The sequence below is a fragment of the Bubalus bubalis genome, chromosome X (assembly GCF_019923935.1).
Source record: "Bubalus bubalis isolate 160015118507 breed Murrah chromosome X, NDDB_SH_1, whole genome shotgun sequence".
NCBI classification, from domain to species: domain Eukaryota; kingdom Metazoa; phylum Chordata; class Mammalia; order Artiodactyla; family Bovidae; genus Bubalus; species Bubalus bubalis.
This window is the reverse complement of record NC_059181.1, coordinates 16,005,447-16,028,511: the sequence shown is the minus strand read 5'-3', so window position 1 is coordinate 16,028,511 and position 23,065 is coordinate 16,005,447. Positions and strand designations below refer to the sequence as shown.

At 45.8% G+C, this 23,065-nt stretch overlaps 2 protein-coding genes across 3 annotated transcripts in view; one reads left to right on the top strand and one right to left on the bottom strand.

Annotated features, from left to right (window-relative positions):
• Nucleotides 1–23,065, bottom strand: part of ARHGAP6 (Rho GTPase activating protein 6) — a 790,573-nt gene that overhangs the window by 217,007 nt on the left and 550,501 nt on the right. The window lies entirely within an intron of this gene.
• Nucleotides 12,485–21,361, top strand: LOC102402715 (holocytochrome c-type synthase). Of its 2 annotated transcripts, none has more exons than XM_006042034.4 (7): nt 12,485–12,649; nt 13,222–13,374; nt 15,750–15,901; nt 16,676–16,824; nt 17,592–17,711; nt 20,092–20,178; nt 21,066–21,361. In XM_006042034.4, exons 2-7 carry the CDS (start codon nt 13,254–13,256, stop codon nt 21,151–21,153), a joined length of 717 nt encoding a protein of 238 aa, XP_006042096.2. In that variant the 5' UTR covers nt 12,485–12,649; nt 13,222–13,253; the 3' UTR covers nt 21,154–21,361. The 2 variants fall into 2 exon arrangements, with proteins under 2 accessions (XP_006042096.2, XP_006042095.2); XM_006042033.4 differs by having other exon boundaries at nt 12,487–12,649; nt 21,082–21,361.

Sequence of the window (23,065 nt, the reverse complement as noted above, 5' to 3'; positions counted from 1 at the left end):
GAGATCAAATTGCCAACATCTGCTGGATCATAGAAAAAGCAAGAGAGTTCCAGAAAAACATCTATTTCTGCTTTATTGACTATGCCAAAGCCTTTGACTGTGTGGATCACAACAAACTGTGGAAAATTCTGAAAGAGATGGGAATACCAGACCACCTGACCTGACTCTTGAGAAACCTATATGCAGGTCAGGAAGCAACAGTTAGAACTAGACATGGAACAACAGACTGGTTCCAAATGGGGAAAGGAGTACGTCAAGGCTGTATATTGTCACCCTGCTTATTTAACTTATCTGCAGAGTACATCATGAGAAATGCTGGACTGGATGAAGCACAAGCTGGAATCAAGATTGCCAGGAGAAATATCAATAACCTCAGATATGCAGATGACACCACCCTTATGGCAGAAAGCGAAGAAGAACTAAAGAGCCTCTTGATGAAAGTGAAAGAGGAGAGTGAAAAAGTTGGCTTAAAACTCAACATTCAGAAAACTAAGATCATGGCATCTGGTCCCATCACTTCATGGCAAATAGATGAGGAAACAATGGAACCAGTGAGAGACTTTTTATTTTTGGGGCTTCAAAATCACTGCAGATAGTGACTGCAGCCATGAAATTAAAAGACACCTGCTCCTTGGAAGAAAAGTTATGCACAACCTAGACAGCATATTAAAAAGCAGAGACATTACTTTGCCAACAAAGGCCTGTCTAGTCAAAGCTTTGGTTTTTCCAGTAGTCATGTATGGATGTGAGAGTTGGACTATAAAGAAAGCTGAGTGCCAAAGAATTGATGCTTTTGAACTGTGGTGTTGGAGAAGACTCTTGAGAGTCCCTTGGACAGCAAGGAGATCTAACCAGTCCATCCTAAAGGAAATCGGTCCTGAATATTCATTGGAAGGACTGATACTGAAGATGAAGCTCCAATACTTTAGCCACCTGATGTGAAGAACTGACTGATTGGAAGAGACCCTGATGCTGGGAAAGTTGAAGGCAGGAGAGAAGGGGATGACAGAAGATGAGATGGTTGGATGGCATCACTGACTCAATGGACGTGAGTTTGAGTAAGCTCCGGGAGTTGGTGATGGACAGGGAGGCCTGGTGCACTGCAGTCTATGGGGTCGCAAAGAGTTGGACATGACTGAGCAACTGAACTGAACTGAACTGATTATTGCTCCATTTTTCTTTGTGGTAATTATTATCTAGTGGTAAAGAATCCACCTGTTAATGCCAGAGACACACAAAATGCAGATTTGATTCTGAGATTAGGAAGATCACCTGGAGTAGGAAGTGGCAACCCATTTCAGTATACTTGCTTGGAAAATCCCATAGACAGAGGAGCCTAAAGGGCTACAGTCCATGGGATCACAAACAGTTGGACATGACTGAGCGACTGAGCACACACATACACGCAATTATTAGTAAACTAGATCCATTACCAATTATTTCCACAGGGAAGAAAGGATGAAATCTCCCACTCCTCCAAGCAAGACTATCCTGATGTTTCCTGCCTAGGTGGGTGGTAACTCACATTGCTTTGCAAAGCTCCTCTCCAGAGCAATGTGCATTTCACCCATCATGACCAGTGCTACTCCCATCACTTCCAGTCCACCATGTTAAATCTGATCACCAGTAATGGCCCACTTGTGACGTGACAACAACTGGTCTAATAATTTAATCACAATAACATAACAATAATAACAAGTTTGCCACTAAACGCTAGCTTTTCCCACCATTTCAGCTTCAGAATAATTGGGGAGAAAATAGATAACCAACAAGGATATTCTGTATAGCACTGGGGACTATACTCAATACCTTATAATAACCTATAATGAAAAGGATTCTGGAAAACTATATATATATATATATATATATATATATATCTGAATCACTTTACTGTACACCTGAAACTAACACAACATTGTAAATCTACTGTACTTCATTTTTAATCAAAAAGTTAAATTTAAAACATTTTTTAATTAAAAAAAGAATAACTGGGGTAGAAAGAAGAGGAATTAAGTTAAATTGTCCCAATGCAGTTACAGTACTGAGTGTACATGCACACACACATACATGCACAAGTATATGTATATCTATATTGTATACTGCCCAAGTTGAGGAGATAGGAGCCCCTGCTCTAGCTGCCAGGTATCACGGACAGCAAGTTTCTGGCCTTTGGTTTGCCAAGAACAAAGTTTCTTAACCTTGGCACTATTGCCACGGGTCTGGATAGTTCCTTGCTGCAAGAGCTGTCCTGGACATTTTAGGATGTTTAGCAGCATCCCTGGCTTTGATCCACTAGATGCCGATGGCGGTCTGATAGCTTACAGTGAACGGTGTTGGATTCGTGATCTCTGAAGAAGATTTAACTTCAGGACCAGGGACCAGGCTTGATCACTCAAGAGCTTTTGTGTAGCAGAGTTTTATTAAAGTAAGAAAAGGGACAGAGAACGCTTCTGACAGGGACATCAGAAGGGGGCTGGAGAATGCCCCCCTTGCTGGTGTTAGCAAGGGAGTTGCATATTTTTTTAATTGGTTATTACAATTAATCAAAAGAATGTCACAAGGTTGTAAAAATTTTACCAGGCCCACTCCCACAATTTACATTTTAGGATAACAGGATTAGAATTTAACAATAGAAAGATCCTACCAGACCCACTCCCATAATATACATTCTAAAATATCAGGATTAGCCAGAAGGTTTTCAGGAAGGAGAAACTGTCCTCAAGCAGGATACATTGTTGTTATATAATCCCTAGTACAGAGTTTAAACTGAGTTGTTTATTATGTAATCATTAGTTTGAGGCTTAAAGAAAAAAACGTTTTATGTGACTAAAACTAAGGAATGTAGAGGGAAAAAAAAAAGTTTGTCTTTTCCTCCTCGAGAATTTCAGACCCCTATCTGCTCCTCGAGAACCCCAGACCTCTCTCCTTGGGGACCCCCAGACTTCTTATCAATCTGCCTAGGAATTGACTCTCTCAAATCTCTACCTCTAGTGTGACAACCAAAAATGGTTCCAGACATTTCCAACTGGATAGGATGAGGGCAATAAAACCCCATCTCCACTGGAGAAGCACTGCTGTAAATGGAAGCAAGGCCCTGCCTCCTATCAAACCTCATACATGATGGAGTCCCAAACACAGTAAAAGGCTGGGCATCTCCCCGTCAGCATTCATCAGAGGACAACCTTCAGTTTTTTGAACTGGTCCCACGGCAGGCCTGTCAATGCCCTGCCAGGCAGGTATCAAGGAGAATTCAGTCTTAAATAAGTTCTGCTATAAATGACAGAAACTTTTTCAAACAGTGATGCCCTGTGTACATATGGACACATGGAAGTAGAGTTCAGATAAGTCAGGAGTGACCCATAGTAAAAGGTGGTTATCTATAATCAGTGAATTAATTCACTTTTTAGAGGTTTATGTTAAGAGACCCTGGTCTCATAAAAACTAAACACACACACACACACACATACACACAAGGCCTGGAACTTAGCAATAATATAGTCTCTGAAGTTATTAAAATAGTATTAAAAATATTAAGCAGAATCATAACCTCCAGTAATTGAATTTTACTGGCAACAACTTCCTTTGATGAAAAGCGGCATTGATCTCAGAGAGTGCGAGGCAGCCCTGGCCCCTGGGACAGACATGATGTGGACATGGTCCCTATGAGCACAGATGTGGCGAGTCCCGGTGAATCCGGGCAGACCCCTGCAGCCCTGAGCTACAAGGATGCTCACCAGCTCTGTCTTAGCAACTTGCCCTCGTGTATTCGGGCCCCAGCAAAGACCGTGAAGGTCATGGGCAGTGCTGCCAAGGGAAGGTCCCTGGACCTTACTGCAGAGTGGTGAAGAGTGAAGTTGAGAAAAGCAAACTTCTCCCTGTTGTCAGGTGAGTAATTCTTCGTAAAACCCTCCTCCAGCTTTACATCTCACTTAGAAGAAAATACACCCCCCCGCCCCTACCCCCTCTCCCCACCCAGAGAGCTCCAGCCCCTGCATCCTCTCCTAGTTCTGCCCTCACTCACCCCGGGCCGGCCCCCTGGCCTTCTGCTGTTCACTCCAATCACAGGACGCTCTCCTTTACTGTTACCGTTGTCTGCACTGCTCTTTGTCCTGATCTTTATATGCTGGGTCCTTCTCATCATTCAGGTCTCCGATAAAATAGCCCTGCCCGCCCCAACCACTTAGAGAGAGGTCTTCCTGATGTCCATAGCTGAGGCTGTATTCAGGATCTCAATCTGTCCTGTGCATGCTGATCTCCTGGGGAGCCTGCTACAATGCAGACTTGGACTCAGTGGTGGGGGGATGCTATTGAAGCTGAGATTCTACATTTCTTTTTTTTTATTTTATTTTATTTTTAAACTTTACATTCTACATTTCTAACAAGCTCCCAGGAGATGCAAATCTCTGCTTCATGGACCACAACACTTTGAGTAGCAGCGTCACCCTTCAATTCCCGTCACGCTGTGTGCTGTGCTAAACCACTTTAGTCATGTCCGACTCTCTGTGACCCCATGGACTGTAGCCTGCCAGGCTCCACTGTCCATGGGATTCTCCAGGCAAGAATACTGGAGTGGGTTGCCATGCCTTCCTCCAGGGGATCTTTCTGACCCAGGGATCAAACCTGCGTCTCTTATGTCTCCTGTATTGGCAGGCGGATTCTTTACCACTAGCGCCACCTGTTTCATTTTCTTCATGGTATCTCTCACGCTTTGAAATAATCTGTTCATGTACTGGATCGTTCATTGGCTGGTTGATCTATTTGTTTACTTAGAAGGTAAATTCCGTAAGAGTCAGGACTTTGTCCACCGTGTTCACTTTTGTATTCTCAGCACTTAACACAAGACCTGGCATATCACAGATGTGCGTACATCACAAAGCATCACAGATGCTCTATACATACTGTTGAATGAGTGATGTTGTTCAAGATTTATTTTCTCTTTCACCCTGCCTGCTTACTGGCTGCTTCAGTGATTGCTTATTTACAAACCAGGATCTAGGCTGTAAGTAATAGGACAGTGCTAGCCATTCAAATGCCAGGCAGGAATTGCTAGTTCCAGGTCCAAGCTGAGATATGAAGTTTGTACTAGAATTTAAATCTGCTGTCACTAAGCACAATTTTAGTGGGGGTGATATATTTTTCATAGCAAGAGGTTCCTGATGAAGGAAGCAATGCCTTACTTTTCCTCTAATCCAAGCTCCTCATCTCATGACAGACTGATAACTGTGAAAACTAGACCCATTGGGGTGACACATTTTGAGTAGCACTAATATAACGTATTACTTTGCTAAAAAAGATAAAAAATATTTTTAAAAAACTGGGGGATTTTTTGTTAATATTTTTAAAATGCTAATACACAAAATACTTGACATGCTAGGTATTCACTCTGACAATCACTCTAGAAATGACTAGAAAAATTTTAAGTAGTTTCTATTTTTAAAAATCAGAAAAAAAAAATCAAAGCTATTTCTACACAAAGAAAATACCCCTCTTTATAGTAGGCCATAAATGTTATACAGTATCTACATTGTTATAATAGACATTTCGATATTCAAATTTTAAGACTTACCGAAAAGGTCCTGTTCTGTTAGCAGATCGAGAATCCCCCCACATCTCTTTCTATGTCAAGAGGGCCCGATAAGTAGATCCTTTTGCTACCAAACTCTGGTTATAGCAGTACCGAGGCAGCACAGCCTCTGCGATCCACTCCTCCTAATCCTCAGCCGCTGCCACAGACCCAGCACCGCGGAAACCAGAACTTCTTCCATGCCGGGCCTAAATATAAGGGATACAAACCTTAAAATATATTTTCTGATTTCTTTTTTTAAAAATCAATTTGTTTATTTTAATTGGTGGCTAATTACAATATTGTGGTGGTTTTTGCCATACATCGACATGAATCAGCCACAAGTGCGCCACAGGTGAAAGTGAAAAGTGAAGTCATTCATTTGTGTCCGACTCTTTGCGACCCCATGGACTGCAGCCCGCCAGGCTCCTCTGTCCATGGGATTCTCCAGGCAAGAACACTGGAATGGGTTGCCATTTCCTTCTCCAGGGGATCATCTTCCCGACCCAGGGATCAAACCCAGGTCTCCCACATTGCAGGCAGACGCTTTACCCTCTGAGCCACCAGGGAATCCCAGTGGTAGGTAGGTAAAATAGGTAGGTAACCATAGGTAGGTAAAATAAATATCCTTTAATATACATAATTACAAAATATTTTTGTCATGTACTGCAATAAAGTATTGTATGAGAGAAGAAATTGACCCCCCTGTCCTTCACTCCTAGTTATGACCTCCCAGGTCACCTGCAATCCATCATAACCATGAATTTTCCCACTGTTACCCTGATGGAGTCTTCCCACCACTTCCACCACACCCTTGCATGTTTCCATGCCCATTCCCCACCTCCACATGACCATGACCCTCCTTGCTGCCTGGCCTTACGTGCCTCATCTGGGTCACAGTCCTCCTGCCACACCCCTGTTTCCTGCTTGGCCACACCTATATCCCATGCAAAGGTAGCTGTGCTCTCCTGCTGAGACCTTAACTTCTGCATCAAGTCCTCATTGCTGGCCCATGCTTGCTTCCCACACTCTGGCCACACCATTCGTGAATAGGCTAAACTTTCTGTGTTCCCTCTTCCCAAAAGCCTGACCCTGGGAAACTCTGGAGATGGGCCTCAGGTCTTCCAAGAAATTATGAAAGGGATCTAATAAATTTTGACAGAGAACAGAGAATGACAGGTGAGATTATAATTAATGGTAGAAAAGAAGAAAGAATTATGGACAGAAGGGGGAATTCCCTGAGATACAGAATTGTGAAAGACAATGAAGTTTTGTAAGAATGGAAAATTATGATGGAAAGTGTTAAGTTGGGGAGAAGAAAAGAATTGGAAGGAAACCAGGAAATTATTAGAAAGAACAGAAAACTTTGGATGAGTAGAAGAATTGTGGGAGACAAAGGGAATTGTGGAAAAGCATGGAGAATTGTGGAAGAGATGGAGAATTGTAGGAAAATGCTTAACTCTGGAGAAGAACAGAGAATTGTGGTATAGATTGGGAGTTACAGGATATCAGGATGGCTGAGTGGTCTAAGGTGCCAGACTCAAGCTTAGCTTCCCCACTCTGGGGATTCTGGTCTTCCAATATAGCCAGTGGCTTAGATGGTAAAGAATGCTCAAACTACCACACAATTGCACTCATCTCACACGCTAGTAAAGTAATGCTCAAAATGCTCCAAGACAGGCTTTAGCAATACGTGAACCATGAACTTCCAGATGTTCAAGCTGGTTTTAGAAAAGGCAGAGGAACCAGAGATCAAATTGCCAACATCTGCTGGATCATCGAAAAAGCAAGAGAGTTCCAGAAAAACATCTATTTCTGCTTTATTGACTAGGCCAAAGCCTTTGACTGTGTGGATCACAATAAACTGTGGACAATTCTGAAAGAGATAGGAATACCAGATCACCTGATCTGCCTCTTGAGAAATCTGTATGCAGGTCAGGAAGCAACAGTTAGAACTAGACATGGAACAACAGACTGGTTCCAAATAGGAAAAGGAGTTCGTCAAGGCTGTATATTGTCACCCTGCTTATTTAACTTATATGCAGAGTACATCATGAGAAACACTGGACTGGAAGAAACACAAGCTGGAATCAAGATTGCCAGGAGAAATATGAATAACCTCAGATATGCAGATGACACCACCCTTATGGCAGAAAGTGAAGAGGAACTCAAAAGCCTCTTGATGAAAGTGAAAGTGGAGAGTGAAAAAGTTGGCTTAAAGCTCAACATTCAGAAAACGAAGATCATGGCATCCACTCCCACCACTTCATGGGAAATAGATGGGGAAACAGTGGAAACAGAATCAGACTTTATTTTTCTGGGCTCCAAAATCACTACAGATGGTGACTGCAGCCATGAAATTAAAAGACGCTTACTCCTTGGAAGGAAAGTTATGACCAACCTAGATAGCATATTCAAAAGCAGAGACATTACTTTGCCAACAAAGGTCCGTCTAGTCAAGGCTATGGTTTTTCCTGTGGTCATGTATGGGTGTGAGAGTTGGACTGTGAAGAAGGCTGAGTGCCGAAGAATTGATGCTTTTGAACTGTGTTGTTGGAGAAGACTCTTGAGAGTCCCTTGGACTGCAAGGAGATCCAACCAGTCCATTCTGAAGGAGATCAGCCCTGGGATTTCTTTGGAAGGAATGGTGCTAAAGCTGAAACTCCAGTACTTTGGCCACCTCATGCGAAGAGTTGACTCATTGGAAAAGACTCTGATGCTGGGAGGGATTGGGGGCAGGAGGAGAAGGGGACGACAGAGGATGAGATGGCTGGATGGCATCACTGACTCGATGGACATGAGTCTGAGTAAACTCTGGGAATTGGTGATGGATAGGGAGGCCTGGCGTGCTGTAATTCATGGGGTCGCGGAGTTGGACACGACTGAGCGACTGATCTGATCTGATCTGATGCTGTCTCTGCATGTAACCCCCACCACCACCAAATCTGTCTATAAAAGCTCTCAACTTTTATAGACAGAGGGAATCAACCTTTGGACAGATGTCCCCCACCCTCCCCCTCAGTTGCCAGCACCTAAAATAAAGCAACCTTTCCTTTCCACCAATCTGGCCTGTTTATTGGCTTTTGAGCAGCGAGCAGCCAGAGCCACCATAAACTCCTTTCAGTAACAAGATCTCTAACATGAAGGCTATGAGTATTCAGAATGAATGGGCCCATCAAGTGCAAAGCCAGTGAAAGCAAAGAGCATATCTTTTCAGACCACTATAAAGAAGAGAAGATCCTAAAAATACTGAAGAAGGAAAAAAAAAATGACATCTGATTTCTCAATATCAACAATGGAAACTAGAAAATAATGAAGCAATTACTTAACAATTTGGAATGATATGTTTCTAAACCTAGAATTATATATCCAAGCTACCAGTCAAGTGGGAGGATAAAACACAGACATTTTAGATTTCCAAGACCTTAAAACTGATGTGCTCCCAAAACAATGCAAAGAAGAATACACAGCATCCAAGAACCAGAGATCCAAGTCAAGAAAGGAAAAGGTTGACAGCAAGGTCCAGGAAGACAACAGGCAGAAATAATTTCCAAACAGTCTAGAACTGGGCAGTGGCAGAGGTCAGGTGTTTATCCAAGAGTGAGGACTCAACGGGTTGGGGGAAAGAAAACATATACAGTAGCTACTTGGAGAAACAAATGGCAGTCCACTTCAGTATTCTTGCCTGGAAAATTCCATGGACAGAGAAGCCTGGCTGGCTACAGTCCATGGAGTGGCAATGAGTCAGACACGACTGAGCGTACATATAGAGTGAAAGTGAAGTCACTCAGTTGTGTCCGACTCTTTGCGACCCCATGGACTGTAGCCTGCCAGGATCCTCCATCCATGGGATTTTCCAGGCAAGAGTACTGGAGTGGGTTGCCATTTCCTTCTCCAGGGGATCTTCCCGACCCAGGGATCAAACTCCGGTCTCCCGCATTGTAGGCAGACGTTTTACCATCTAAGCCACATACAGAGTAGTTGATATATTTGAATGCTGACAGGTAATCATTTAAAATTAGACAAAGGGGAAAAAGGAAAAACAAGGATTAAATTCTAATGGAAATTTTGTACAAGAAAAACTGTCATCAGCAGTCATTACAAATATTTTTATAGTCATAATAATGTAAATACTGAAGTCTTAAGGGAAATCAGTCCTGAATATTCAATGGAAGAACTGATGCTGAAGCTGAAGTGCCAATATTTTGGTCACCTGATGCAAAGAGCTGACTCATAGGAAAAGACCCTGATGCTGGAAAGATTGAAGGCAGGAGAAGGGTATGATAGAGGATGAGATGGTTGGATGGCATCACTGACTCGATGGACATGAGTTTGAGCAAGCTCTGGGAGTTGGTGATGGACAGGGAAGCCTGGCATGCTGCAGTCCATGGGGGCAAAGAGTCAGACACGACTGAGCGACTGAACTGAACTGAGTACTAAACAAGATTTATCCAAAATGATTTATAACTATTGGTAGAGGGGAGGGATACATGTGTATGTGTGTGCACGTTTGTATTAGCATGTTAGTGGAGGGACAAAGAAAAAGAAACAATTCAGAGTGGAAACTGAGGCCGAAGGTGTCCTGCCACAGTCTTCTCACCCACCTACTGCTTTTCCTGTAACTCCCAGCATTAGTATTGTTAGCTCCTTCTCTATAAAGCATTCTTCTACTTACTCCTTCCTTTCTATCCACTTGCTGCACATCAACCTCACAACAGTCACTTCTTCCAAAACTCCAGGAACAATCTGCACATCCATATACTGAGATGCAAATATGGTTATTTGTCTGCATGCCTGTCTCTTCAATTACCAAAGGTTCTTGCCCTCTTTGTGAAACATGCCCCTTTGGAATCTGGTGAAATGTGTTGTCTTCTCAAAATAGTATTTTTACGTGCATAAAACAAATTACAAAAGAAGCCAATTACAGTTGCTCCTCAGTATCCATGGGGGCGTGGTTCCAGAACCCACCACAGATCCCCAAATGCAAAGAAGCTCAAGTCCCATAGTCAGCCTTCCATATCCATGATTCAACCACTCCCAGATTCTAGTATTTATTGGAAAGAAAAAACCCGCATGTAAATAGACACCTGCGGTTCAAGCCCATGTTATTCAAAGGTCGACTGCATATTGAAATATAATTATTAGCTATCAACATATTATATTGAAATATAGTTATTAGTTATCAACATATTAAAAAAAAGATTGTGTAGGTTAAAGGCTAGGTTTCCCAGGAAATACACACCAAAGTAATATAGTTTTTTAAAATGCTGTCTTGATCCAGTTTGGAGGCAGTGGCTAGAGGCTGGTCAGTTCCCTGACTTGAGCATCTAAGCCCACAGCCCCCAGTCACCTCCCTTACTGGGCTCTCATATTCTGGGCCACTATCTACCTACCCTCATCACCCCTGGGCCAGGTACCAAACAACTGGGGATAGCTCCTATGCTCCAGAGCCTGCTGAAATTATTTAAATCAGCCAGTCCTCAACCTGCTTGCCCTGCCTTGCTGGCTCCTCTGTCCCTGTGATTTCCCAGGCAAGAATACTGGAGCTGATTGCTGTTTCCTCCTCCAGGGGATCTTCCCCACCCAGAAATTGAAACTGTATCTCTTGCATTTCTTGCACTGGCAGGTGGATTCTTTCTCACTGTGCCACCCGGGAAGCCCTCTTTCCTATGGAAACCATAATAAAGGCTCATACCCACAGTTCCCCTCTCCATCCCTGCCTAGTGGTGTGCCCAGTGCCCCCATGTGTGGCGCCTCATGGTGTGATATGTACTCCGACTCTTGGGATCTGTGAGTATAATAAACAATCTTTTTAATGGTAGTCATTTTCTGTCATCAAATCTAAGCAAAATTACACTTATTAAAAGGCTGAGATTCCACAAAATTTGTGCATACAAATGTCCTCATGAACAACTTTGAGAGTGACAGAAAGAGAAGGCAAAGGGAAAAATTGAACTGTAATGCAGTCAGAGTGGGAGCCTCAGCTCATCCTAGGAGCAGCCTTCTCAGTTGTCCCTCTTGAGGCTTGGGGCCTGGGCTTAGGTGCACTGCAGCCTATCCCCACAGAGGGAATATGATTTTTCCTGAAGCAGTTCTCTTAGGCACTGGGCAATTCCTGGAAAGAGACTTCACAGGTGCACTACGGTGATATAGAAAGACATATGCTTTTTATTTACATTTTAAATAACAAGATAAACTTACTTTAATTTTAAAGTAGTGATGAATAGTAGTATTTTGAGACAGAAATGACAATCATATGTAACATCATTTCTCTGTAATTGCTATCAGTGCCACATATAGCTAACACTACCAGGATTTGTTGCCTGCCTTCCTGATGGAAAAAACTACTTTCTGTTAGAGGCAAGCGAAAATACAGACCTTCAAATCCACACAGATGGTTGGATGGCATCACCGACTCAGTGGACATGAGTTTGGGTAAACTCCGGGAGATGGTGATGGACAGGGAGGCCTGGCGTGCTGCAGTCCATGGGGTCGCAAAGAGTCGGACACGACTGAGCGATTGAACTCAACTTGAACTGAACTCCACACACCCTGTTAAGAAGACCTGCGGAGCCGAGAACTTTTGTTCATTTCTGGATCTCCAGATTCGGCCACAACTCTGCATACCTACTGATGTTTCTTGAGTCATTACTATAATTAAAACTGACGGGATACAATTTAAAAGGTATAAATTTTAAAACTCTTCCAATGCAACGCCTCCGCAGCTTAAAGCGCCTCGCCCTATGGCAAATTTGTTCAAGCCGAAAGGTCTCTTGTCGGCTTCGCCAGGAGGGGCGGGGCCAGAGAGGGGCCTTGCCTTTATAGGCCGAGGAGGACAGGAGGGGCGGGGCCTACTCCATAGTGATGGACAGAAACCCTCCCCCTCCAGCCGGTGCGCCCGCCTCCCACGCGCCCGGAAGTCCTGCCTTCGGAAGAGGAAGTAGCGGCGTGAGCGAGAGCCGGCGGTGACCCGGGCAACAGCTGTGACCGAACGAGGGGAGGGGAAGGTGGTGGCGGCGGTTTGCTGCTACTCCTCGCCGGAGTTGGCGGTTAGAGGCGGGACCGGCAGCCGGGTACAGGAGTCAGGTGCGGAGGGGCAGGCTGGCTGAAGCAGAAGCCGGGGGCGGTGTCTGGGATCCCGGGACTCAACGGTGCCACGCGCGGGGACCATGCGAGGAAGACTGCGGCCGCGCTGTGCCCTCCGCTGACCTTTCCTTCCTTCCTCTCTTTTCTGCACCGTACTCTTCCCAGACCCCCAGCTCCTCGCCTATCCCTCGTGCCGCGTGTCTAGTCTGGACTCGGTGGGCTTCCTCTCTCATCGGATCACCTCGGGACCCTCTTCCCTTCATCCCCGGGCCTACAGCCCCCTCGCTATGACATGGTTTCTCAGGGACCGCCTCACTTCACCCCCCAAGTCCGCACACCCTTAGAAACGTCCCCTCAAAGGTCTAGATTTCACACTGGTATGTCCCAAAGGGGGTGATCTGTTAAAGCTGTTCCTCATCAAAGTGGAGGGTGAAGTGGAGCCCCTGCCCAGTACATTTCTATGAAGGTGACAAGGAGGAAAAACAAGGGTTGGCCACATTAAGAATACTAAGGGAATAGTGGGAACTATGAATCAAGCATTCATCTCTCTGGTTTGACCCGTGTGAATTTAGAATTGCTTGGATTCAACACTGGGAGTCCCACCATGGGCTTGTCTGCATCTGCCCCTGCTGCTTCTACGGTTCAGACCTCTACCCCTGCTGCTTCAGATCATCAGACAGCAGCCCCAACGTCTGGATGCCCAATGCATGAAGGGAAAGTGAAAGGTAATGGACCATTTATCTAGAAGATAAAAAGAATTCTCCAAAAGAGCTCCGAGGAGGTGGTATAGCATGCTGGTGAGGCTCCCTAGGCCTGGGAGTGGGGTGACCTGGGTTTGGTCCTTTTCTTGTTACTTTCAAGGTATGTGACTGTAGACAAGTTACTTCTCTAAGTCTCAACCCATCACATCATGAGGATATAGTATTGCCCAGGGTTATGGTCATGACTGAGATCGTGGGTAAGCGAGGAGGGATTGCTCCATACATAAGCCCCCACTCCAACAATTTGCCATGGTCTACTTTAGCGGGTTTTTAAGCTGGGAAGGCAAGCCCCCCTCAGCCCAGAGGACACTTGGCAATGCCTGGAGGCCTTTCTGCACGTTGTAACTCAGAGGAGAGGGTGCATCTAATGAGGAGAAGACAGGAGTGCTGCTAAATATCCTACAATGTACAGTGCAGACCCTGCAACAGTCAGTCACCTGGCCCCAGATGTCAAGAGTGCCCAGGCTCAGAAGCTTTGGTCTAGATCATGCTGTCTTTCTTTATACAGACAGCTTTACTCCTCCCTCTGTTGGATTACTCTCTGTGTAAAAATTAAGTCCTTGCCTGATGGACTTGCTGTTCATTTTTTTAGGTGCAAAGGTGAGACTTGAAATGCTTTCCTTTTTCATTGGTCCACCTGCCGCTTTAGATTGTCTTTGTAAAAGTATGCTCTGAATCCACCAGATGTGTGACAACTTGTTTCCAAACATGAGGGCAGGAAGCAGTGTTAGCGTGCTTACCTAGTGCTGACACTTCCTGTGTTACGGCTGTTCATTCCTTTGGTCAGCCCACAAGAATTTGCTCCCTGCCCACCCTGTGCCAAGCACTGAGTGGTTCTGTGTGTTTTGTTTTTCCACTGAGAGAACAGCAGTGTCTAAAACAGACAAAAATCCTTTGCCTGGTGGAGTTTACATTCTCATCCTCAAAATCCTGCATGGTACGTCCCCTACCCCGACCCCCTTGTTTCGTAATTAAGGAAACTTACAAGTCACACAGCTAGTGAGTGGCAAAACCAGCGAAAATTCTGGGGCCTTGAATAAGGACCAGTCCAGTGCTCTTCTAGGGTTTCTCCTTACAGGCAGAATGGAGGCAGACGTGGACGAAGCAGGTGTGTGTCTGTCCTGAGCATCCCTAGAAAGTCACACAGTCCTGTCTAGGGTCTGATTTCATTTGCTGTGTTCCTAGGAGAGCTGTCAGTCAGATGAATTTGCTTTAGGAAACAAGGTGGGTATATCTGTAGGAGATTGAAGGGGCTACTGGTTCTCTGATATGAAAAACATAAACAGGATTTTCTTTCCAACACCAGTTGGGACCAGTGTGCCAGAAGAGACTGGCGAGGAGAGGGGGTGGAACACGTCTCCCTCCACCCCTCAGCAGACAGCTCTACAGGGTCCTCACAGAGGAAAGGAAGTAAATAGAAATTTGTCTTTTGCGTGTAGGGTGCCCACAGTTCAGTGTCTCCTTGGTGTTCACTGCTGCTGCCCAAGATAAGGGTTCCTTTCCACCAGCTGTGTCTTCCTGGGCCATAGGTCTCCCCTTGCCTGCCTGCCTCCTGTGTCTACACTGCCTTCCCGGCCCGCACACTTGTTTCCAGCGGCACCCGGGATCCTTAGGCATTGACTCCCCTGCCCGCTGCTGTTCTCGAAGTGGCATCTGGATCCCATGTGGACTGGGGGACGTTTTCTTTAGTGGGTGCCTTTGCTTGATGAACTCGCTGTCTCCTGACAGCAAATTGAGCCTCGGCCAAGTGGTCTTGTTTTAGTCCTAGAGCAGGGCACAAGCACAGCACATCCTGAATTTTCTCCATGAGCCTTTTGGATGGCTCCTCTGCTCATTTTTACCTCCTGTCCCCAGTCCCTGAGAGAAGACATCCATAATGAAGGCCTGGCCTCCTGTGCCCTGGTGGGAGTTGGGTCTTGTCTGGAACTGGGGAATAGAAAAGTCACGGAGACCCATTCACGGGGGGCTCTGCCCCCAGAGGTACCTCTGTAACAGCTCATAGCAACTCCCTGCTCCTTTTCCTAAACCCCTGCTGTGGGCAGTACCTACTCTGCCAATGCTGAGACTCTGGGGGTTTATTTCTCTTGGGGCGGGTAACACAATAGGAGAATGGGTACCCATTTCTCTTCCAAGGGGAAAGTTAATTTATGGAGCCTCTTCCTGGTCTGTAGGATGTTAGATTGTCAGGCAGCTTAGCACTTGGTAGCTGTGACCAGTAGAATCCTGACTTTGTCTGTGCCAGTGATCCCTGGTCAGACATTCGACTTTTCGGGGCCCAGATTGAGAGCCAGATGTCCTGCCTTTGTGGTGACAGTGTTTTCACCCTTGATCTGTTTCAGACTGTCCAGTGAGTGCTGAGCCGTCGGACTCAACCTGTGGGAGCAAAACGAACTCTGTGCCTGCGCACCAGGAGCGTGCCTACGAGTACGTGCAGTGTCCCATCACCGGCGCCAAGGCCGGGAATAAGGAGAACCTGGATCCTTCTAACCTGGTAACCCTCGACCAGCCCCTCTGCCCAGAAGTTTTTAATGTAGGGATGCTCTTACAGGCTCCCAAACTACAGGCTGCTAGGATTGATCCTTCTGCGCTTTTAAAATGGAGAAGTCTGATATTCCATCCGTAGTGAAAATCTAGACTGTGTCACTAAGTGTAGTTTCGGAGAGCGCCTAGGAAAGCCATGGGCTATCCCCAAGCGCCAGAGCAGGCTGACCTGGAATCAGCCACGCCAGAGGATGTTGCTTTGGGGGTAGAATATTAGGTGGGCGGGAGATCTATTAGCAGCACGGCTGGAGTTCGGAAAGGTGTTGCTGGTTTGGGGAAACACCATAGGCACACGGCAAGGTTGGGGTGCCTCTTAAGGCACAGCTGGGTGCCAGCCTTGTGTGACCGCCAGTGACAGAATGCCTTCCAGAAAGTGGTGGTATTCTGTTTTGTATACATATCAATACACACACATTTATCACCCCATCCTTTTCAGAAATTTGTAGCAGTGCCTGCCCATCATGGTTATTAGTGTTTACTTTTTAATCCTTGAGAAAGAGACCAAATGTTTGACTGTAGTATGTATTTACCATTAATGTGAAGTCAACAAGGAAAAGAGCTTCTGCGCTCTGACTCAACCGAGAGGCCTGAAACTGATGTCGCTGGTTTGATGAGGAAACTGGGCTGTGTGTGTGATGCCTTGCTTTCCAGGAAGTAATTATGTTGCTTGTTTCTACTTTGTATTTCCAACCTTTTTTTTTTTAAACTCACTTACTCTACATAGATGCCACCTCCTAATCAGACACCAGCGCCCGACCAGCCGTTTCCACTATCTACTGTGAGAGAGGAATCGTCTATTCCGAGGGCAGATTCAGATAAAAAGTGGGTTTATCCTTCTGAACAGATGTTCTGGAATGCGATGTTAAGGAAAGGGTGAGTGAGTGAGCATATTCCTGAGGCTATAAATTTGCTTGTGAATCTAACCTTTTTAACATTTAATTTTTAGATGAATCTAATCTAAGAATTAAATGTTAGAGGTTTTATCCCCCAGGTGTACAGTAAATTTTTATACTAACCAACTGACTCTTCAGACTTAACCAGAATATAAGTGCAATGTATTAGGATTCTCCAGAGAAACAGAATTAATAAGATGTATATATCTTGCTATACATATGGAGAGATTTGTGGTAAGGAACTGACTCATGGTTACGAAGGTGGAGACATCCCACAATCGGCTCGGCAGGCTGGAGACCCAGGAGAGTCTATATTTCAGTTCAAGTCCAAAGGCAGGAAGAGAAACGGATGTCCCTGTTGGAAAGCAGGCAGGCAGAAAGAGTTCCCTCTTACTTGCAGAGGCTCTGCCTTTTTGTTCTGTTTCAGCTTTGAGAGCTGGGCCCGCTCTGCCCATTTAAATGTTAATCTCATCTAGAATAATGTTTGACCAAATATCTGGGTACCCCATGGCCCAAACAAGCTGACACATAAAACTAACCCATCATAGCCAGTAACTTTTTTTTAAGTACCACTGCTACATAAAATACTTAGAAAAAGGGAATTTGTGATACTAATTAAAAAAGTGTCACTTGAAAAATCAAGGGATCCTTGATATTTAGATAAATCGGATTTTTGGTGACACAGTGAAATGAATACATGGCATTTGCAGTAATATTTGTCAAGTTTTACCAAATGTTCTTTCCTAGGTGGAAATGGAAGGATGAGGATATTAGTCAGAAAGACATGTATAATATCATTAGGATTCACAACCAGAATAACGAGCAAGCTTGGAAGGAGATTTTGAAATGGGAAGCCCTTCACGCTGCGTAAGTATGTTCAAGATCTTAAAAAAACCATTCTTCCAGCATCTTAATTTCATAGCTGCTTTCTATGAAAGAAATACAGAAGGGTTTTAGTCCAACACCGTGCTATTCTATTAAAACATTTTAGGTAGCAGGCCTGTCTCAGTGACTTGCGTGACAGACTGCCCCACTCAGCCATGTAAAATGCCAACTATTTAAGTATGTTTGTGGGTTCAGTGAGTCCCAAGTGCAGAAAGGACAGAGCAGGGATGGCTGGTCTCTGCTCCCTGATGCGTGGGGTCTCAGCCACCGAGACTTAGTGGTCAGGGGTGACTGGACAGCCGTGGGCTGGAAGCCTTCCAAGGCCCCATTTACTCCCCTGGTAAGTGATACCATGCCAACCCTCAGCTAGGACGCCTGCCCATGGCCTCTAAATGTGGCTGCTTTGGCTTCTTCACACCATGGTGACTGGGTTCCCAGAGCTAGAGTTACAGAAAGCTCCAGGGACACTGCATCTCCTGTGATGACTGAGTCTGGGAAGTCCCATAGTGTCACAAGCCTGCCCACATGCAAGGGGAGGGGCCGTAGACCCCAGATCTCAACAGGAGGAGCATCACAGTCCATTCCAGGCAGAGCACAGGGGCGAGAAACTCTAAAACGCTCTCTGCCCTAAGGGAGCTGGGCAAGATTTTGTTCACACAGCAGCATGTATTGAATCCCTATCAGGAGTAAACATCAAGAGGCATCTTTGCACATGATCATTTTTCTTGGGGAGATGGGGCTTCCCTGGTGGCTCAGATGGTAAAAAATCTGCCTGCAATACAGAAGACCCAGGTTTGATCCCTATGTCAGGAAGATCCCCTGGAGAACGGAATGGCAACTCACTCCAGTATTCTTGCCTGGAGAATCCCACGGTCAGAGGAGTCTAGTAGGTTGCAGTCCATGGGGTCGCAAAGTTGGACACGACTAAGAAACTACACACTTTTTCTCTGGGAGACTAGCTAAGTGCATTTGTGAGTTAGTGGCGATGGGTTATCAGTCTGTTCAGAGCCATGGTCCTCACACTTGAGCTGCCTCAGCATCACCTAGGGGTTTGTTGCAATACTGAGCGCTGGGCCCCGCCCCCAGGATTTCTGATTAAGTCGATCTGGGGTGAGCATTTCCAGAATGGTGCCTGCTTGAGGGCTCCACCTGGAGAAGGGTAGGGGGTGGGGCATGTCTCCATGGAACCAGATGTCATCATGGTTGGTAGCTCATGTTTTTAGTACATGGCAAAATGTGATTAACTTCTTGGACAAAATCCACTCAATGTGGAGACTTAGGCTGCAAGCGTGAACAAACGTGAAGTTGCTCAGTCGTGTCCAACTCTTTGCGACCCCATGGACTGTAGCCTACCAGGCTCCTCTGTTCATGGGATTTTCCAGGCAGTAGTACTGGAGTGGATTGCCATTTCCTTCTCCAAGGGATCTTTCCAACCCAGGAATCAAACCCTGGTATCCCACATCGTAGACAGACGCTTTACCGTCTGAGCCACCAGGGAAGTCCAGGCTGCAAGTGTGCTGTTGTTAAAGCTGAGAATGAAAGGAGCTTGGCTAGTCCTTAGCTGGGGGCCCATCACACGTGGGGTGCTTTGCCCTATCCCAGTTCATTAGAGAGACCTGTTTAGGCCAAAGCCTGTCTTTAAAGTGACAGCAGCTGCCAAGACAAGTAGCCTCTTGTATTTTCCACTCCCCCTGCAGGGGACAGTGCTGTGTGCCTTATGCCAGATGACCAGGAGACTCCCCCCCCCACCCCACCCCCAGGGCCCCTGTGAGCTTGGGGCTGGGGGCTGGCAGGGCACCTAGAAAGTTCAAGCCCAGGGTCTGCCCAGAGAGTGAGTAGATTGTCTCAGCAGGACCTTGTCCCCCACCCGTCAGCTTGTGTACAGTTATTTAAAGAGATGGCCCAACACTGATTACATTAGTTCCTAGGGAGAGCAGCGGTTTTCTTTCTTCATGAAGGTTGCTCATTGGTTTCAAACGAGAGAGGAGTATAGGATTTTCTTACTTTCATCTGGAAAAAACCCCAACTGCTCTTCGTGCAAGAGGAGAGTTTATGCCTGATACCTGACCCTTTTTTTCCTGAGAGTACACCATGTGGACAGGCCCTGACCCCGGACTCCTGCCAAGAGCAGCACAGATACTCAGAAGGAAGGGGAGGGAGTGGCACACACTTGATCCAGAAGTTAAAGCACAGCATTTTTTTTTAAATCAAATAGGGATATTTCTGTGAGGTTTTTCAGTTACCTTTCTCTAATATGTAAAATGTATACAGAAAAATGTGTGTCATGGAGAAACTGCAGCATTCTGTTTTTCAGGGGAAAGAGAGTTATCTTAATAGATATTTCTTCTTTGGGGATTTCTAGTGAGTGTCCTTGTGGTCCATCCCTGATCCGGTTTGGAGGCAAAGCAAAAGAGTATTCGCCACGGGCAAGAATTCGCTCCTGGATGGGGTGAGTGTCTGCAGAAATGTTCTGTTCCTCAGGTCACGGTCTGCTTGCTCTTGGCATTAAAACCAGGCAGTCAAAGAACTGCAGTGCCATCTTGCGAAACATGCTTCACTTTCAGCTGCAGACCTCCTGTGCTCCCTCAAGGTGGTGCTGGCGGGCAGCTCGGGGTTACTTCCTGTCTACTTCTCATAGCGTTGACTGGAGTCATCTTCTCTGTGTTCTTGCAGTGCCCCCTCGCTCCTCCCACACTCCCACTCTGTCCACCAATGCACTCCATGCTCCCTGTTGTCATCGGATTCACAGCTCCCACCTGCTTCCCTGGTGGCTCAGCTGGTAAAGAATCCACCTGCGATGCGGGAGGCCTGAGTTCGATCCCTGAGTTGGGAAGATCCCCTGGAGAAGGGATAGGGTACCCACTCCAGTATTCCTGGGCTTCCCTGGTGGCTCGGCTGGTAAAGAATCCACCTGCAATGCAGCAGGCCTGAGTTCGATCCCTGGGTTGGGAAGATCCCCTGGAGAAGGGAAAGGCTACCCGCTCCAGTATTCTGGCCTGGAGAATTCCACAGTCCATGGGGTCACAAAGAGTCAGACACAACTGAGCAACTTTCACTTTCACCTGCACTTCTGCAGGTGCTGAGCTGACCTCCCCAGCCTGGCTGTGCTTCCTGCCATTGACCTTCTTCCCTTGTAGCAGATGAGCTGTCTGCTGATGGGGGCGCCTCCCGCTTTCCAGCCCGACCTTCCCACAGCACTGTGGACCATGCTCATCGGAGTCTCACCTCTCATCCGAGGTGGACCCTGAGAGCCGGCCTCCCCATGTGCTGCCCTGCTGGCTTTCTCACCGCCTAAACCCCAGCTCAGCATCCCACAGGCGTGGTAACCCCCACCAGCATGTTTTCATTCCAGGTACGAGCTGCCTTTCGACAGGCACGACTGGATCATCGACCGTTGCGGTTCGGAAGTGAGATATGTCATTGACTACTACGACGGGGGTGAGGTCAACCAAGACTACCAGTTCACCATCCTGGACGTGCGGCCCGCGTTGGATTCACTGTCGGCCGTATGGGACCGGATGAAGGTGGCCTGGTGGCGCTGGACTTCCTAAGCACTGCTTTGTCAGAAATGAGAAAATAGAAACGATTTTTTTTTTCTGAGAAGTACATTAAACTATTTTCCCCAAACTGAATTGCACTCCTGATGTAACAGGGATTCCAGGGGATCATCCTACCTTCCATGCCACTTAGCAAAGGGTACTCAGCATGTGCTGAGTTCCGTTTGTACCTTGCAGTTGACGGCACATCATTTTAAGTTCTCTTCCCATATAGAGAAGTGGGAGGCCCTCCCTGAGTTTCTCCTTTAACTGCAGTATTGTCTGTCTATTTGATCTAAAAAGTCTGAACTTCTGAAAAAGACCTTTGCTGAAAATATGAAGAGAGCTGCTCTTTTCCCTCCCTGTTTTAAATACTGATGTGTAGGCCTGAAAGCCCACAGGATGCTCAACTCTGACCTGGTCCAATATTTTATTTAAAAGTGTTCTGTTAGGCTTTTTATACAAGTTACCAGCATTTCTCAAGTCCATCAAATACAGTAGTGACCCCTGAAGAAAATACAGCCACACCCCGGCAATGTACTCTGCCAACCTGAGGTGTGTGTGTCTTGCTCTCCAGATTCTTGCTGTTGTGATTTTTTTTTCAGACTGGACCTTGATCCAGAATAATTTCAACTCCCCTATGACTTGATGGCGCACATGTGTTGGGAGTATGTCTTAACTTTTTAAGTATTTTCCTTTTAATTCCCATTGTTCTGACCTGTAACTGTGTTCCATGTAAGCAGGCTTCACTGTTCTGGCATTTGACAACTTAATCCCATTCTGGAGTTCATCCCTTCCCCTGCCCGAAGTCTTCCTCTTGTCTGCCTCACCTGAACCTTGAAGGTCTGGCTGAAGTCACAATGCTAGGGATGGTCCTGCTCTAAAACACAGTATTTTATCCATTGCTAGAATTCACAAGGAGAATATTTTTCCCAGATGTAGAATGGTTGCATCAACTCACTCTCCATTCACATCTGTTTTTTAAGGGATTTCTAAGTTTGCCACTGAAATTCTTTGTATCAGTCACCCACACACTGGTTGTTCAACTTACAGCAGAATACGATTGTTGGTTGTTTTTGTTTTAAGTGTTCATAGTAGTAACTCAGGAGAAGGCAATGGCACCCCACTCCAGTACTTTTGCCTGGAAAATCCCATGGATGGAGGAGCCTGGTGGGCTGCAGTCCATGGGGTCGAGAAGAGTCGGACACGACTGAGCGACTTCACTTTCACTTCCCACTTTCATGCACTGGAGAAGGAAATGGCAACCCACTCCAGTGTTCTTGCCTGGAGAATCCCAGGGGGGGGAGCCTGGTGGGCTGCCATCTATGGGGGTCGCACAGAGTTGGAAATGACTGAAGTGACTTAGCAGCAGCAGCAGCAGTAGTAACTTATTTATCCTGAATATCGTGGAGTTAAGTTAGTACATGAACTTAGCAGTCTGGAGTGATTCATTTGGTATGAATTTCATTGGTGTGTCTGTGTGGAGTTTTAAAAATCCAATAACCTTAAACTTCTACGTTTCAAAATATTTGTGTATTTTCAAAGAAAATAAAGCTGATAATTAACAGGTTTTGAAAATCTATTAAGAGTAATTTTATACTTCATCAGACAGAAATAATCTTTACAGAAAGGACAGCTATAGTCTTTCTGCTGGAGGTAGCCATTTTCGTCACAGCACATATTTCTCACCCGCTGAGGAAGGGAGTTACTGTTGGCATGTTTTTTGGCCCTAAATGCCATTGAGTAAGTACAGGTTAAGGCATTATTATGAGAAACCAAGTGTTGTATCTGGAAACTGAA

Coding starts and splice junctions, on each gene's coding strand:
- LOC102402715 (XM_006042033.4), top strand. CDS start 13,254: ATGGGCTTGTCTGCATCTGCCCCTGCTGCTTCTACGGTTCAGACCTCT. Junction 13,375..15,749: donor GCATGAAGGGAAAGTGAAAG/GTAATGGACCAT, acceptor GATCTGTTTCAG/ACTGTCCAGTGAGTGCTGAG. Junction 15,902..16,675: donor ACCTGGATCCTTCTAACCTG/GTAACCCTCGAC, acceptor TACTCTACATAG/ATGCCACCTCCTAATCAGAC.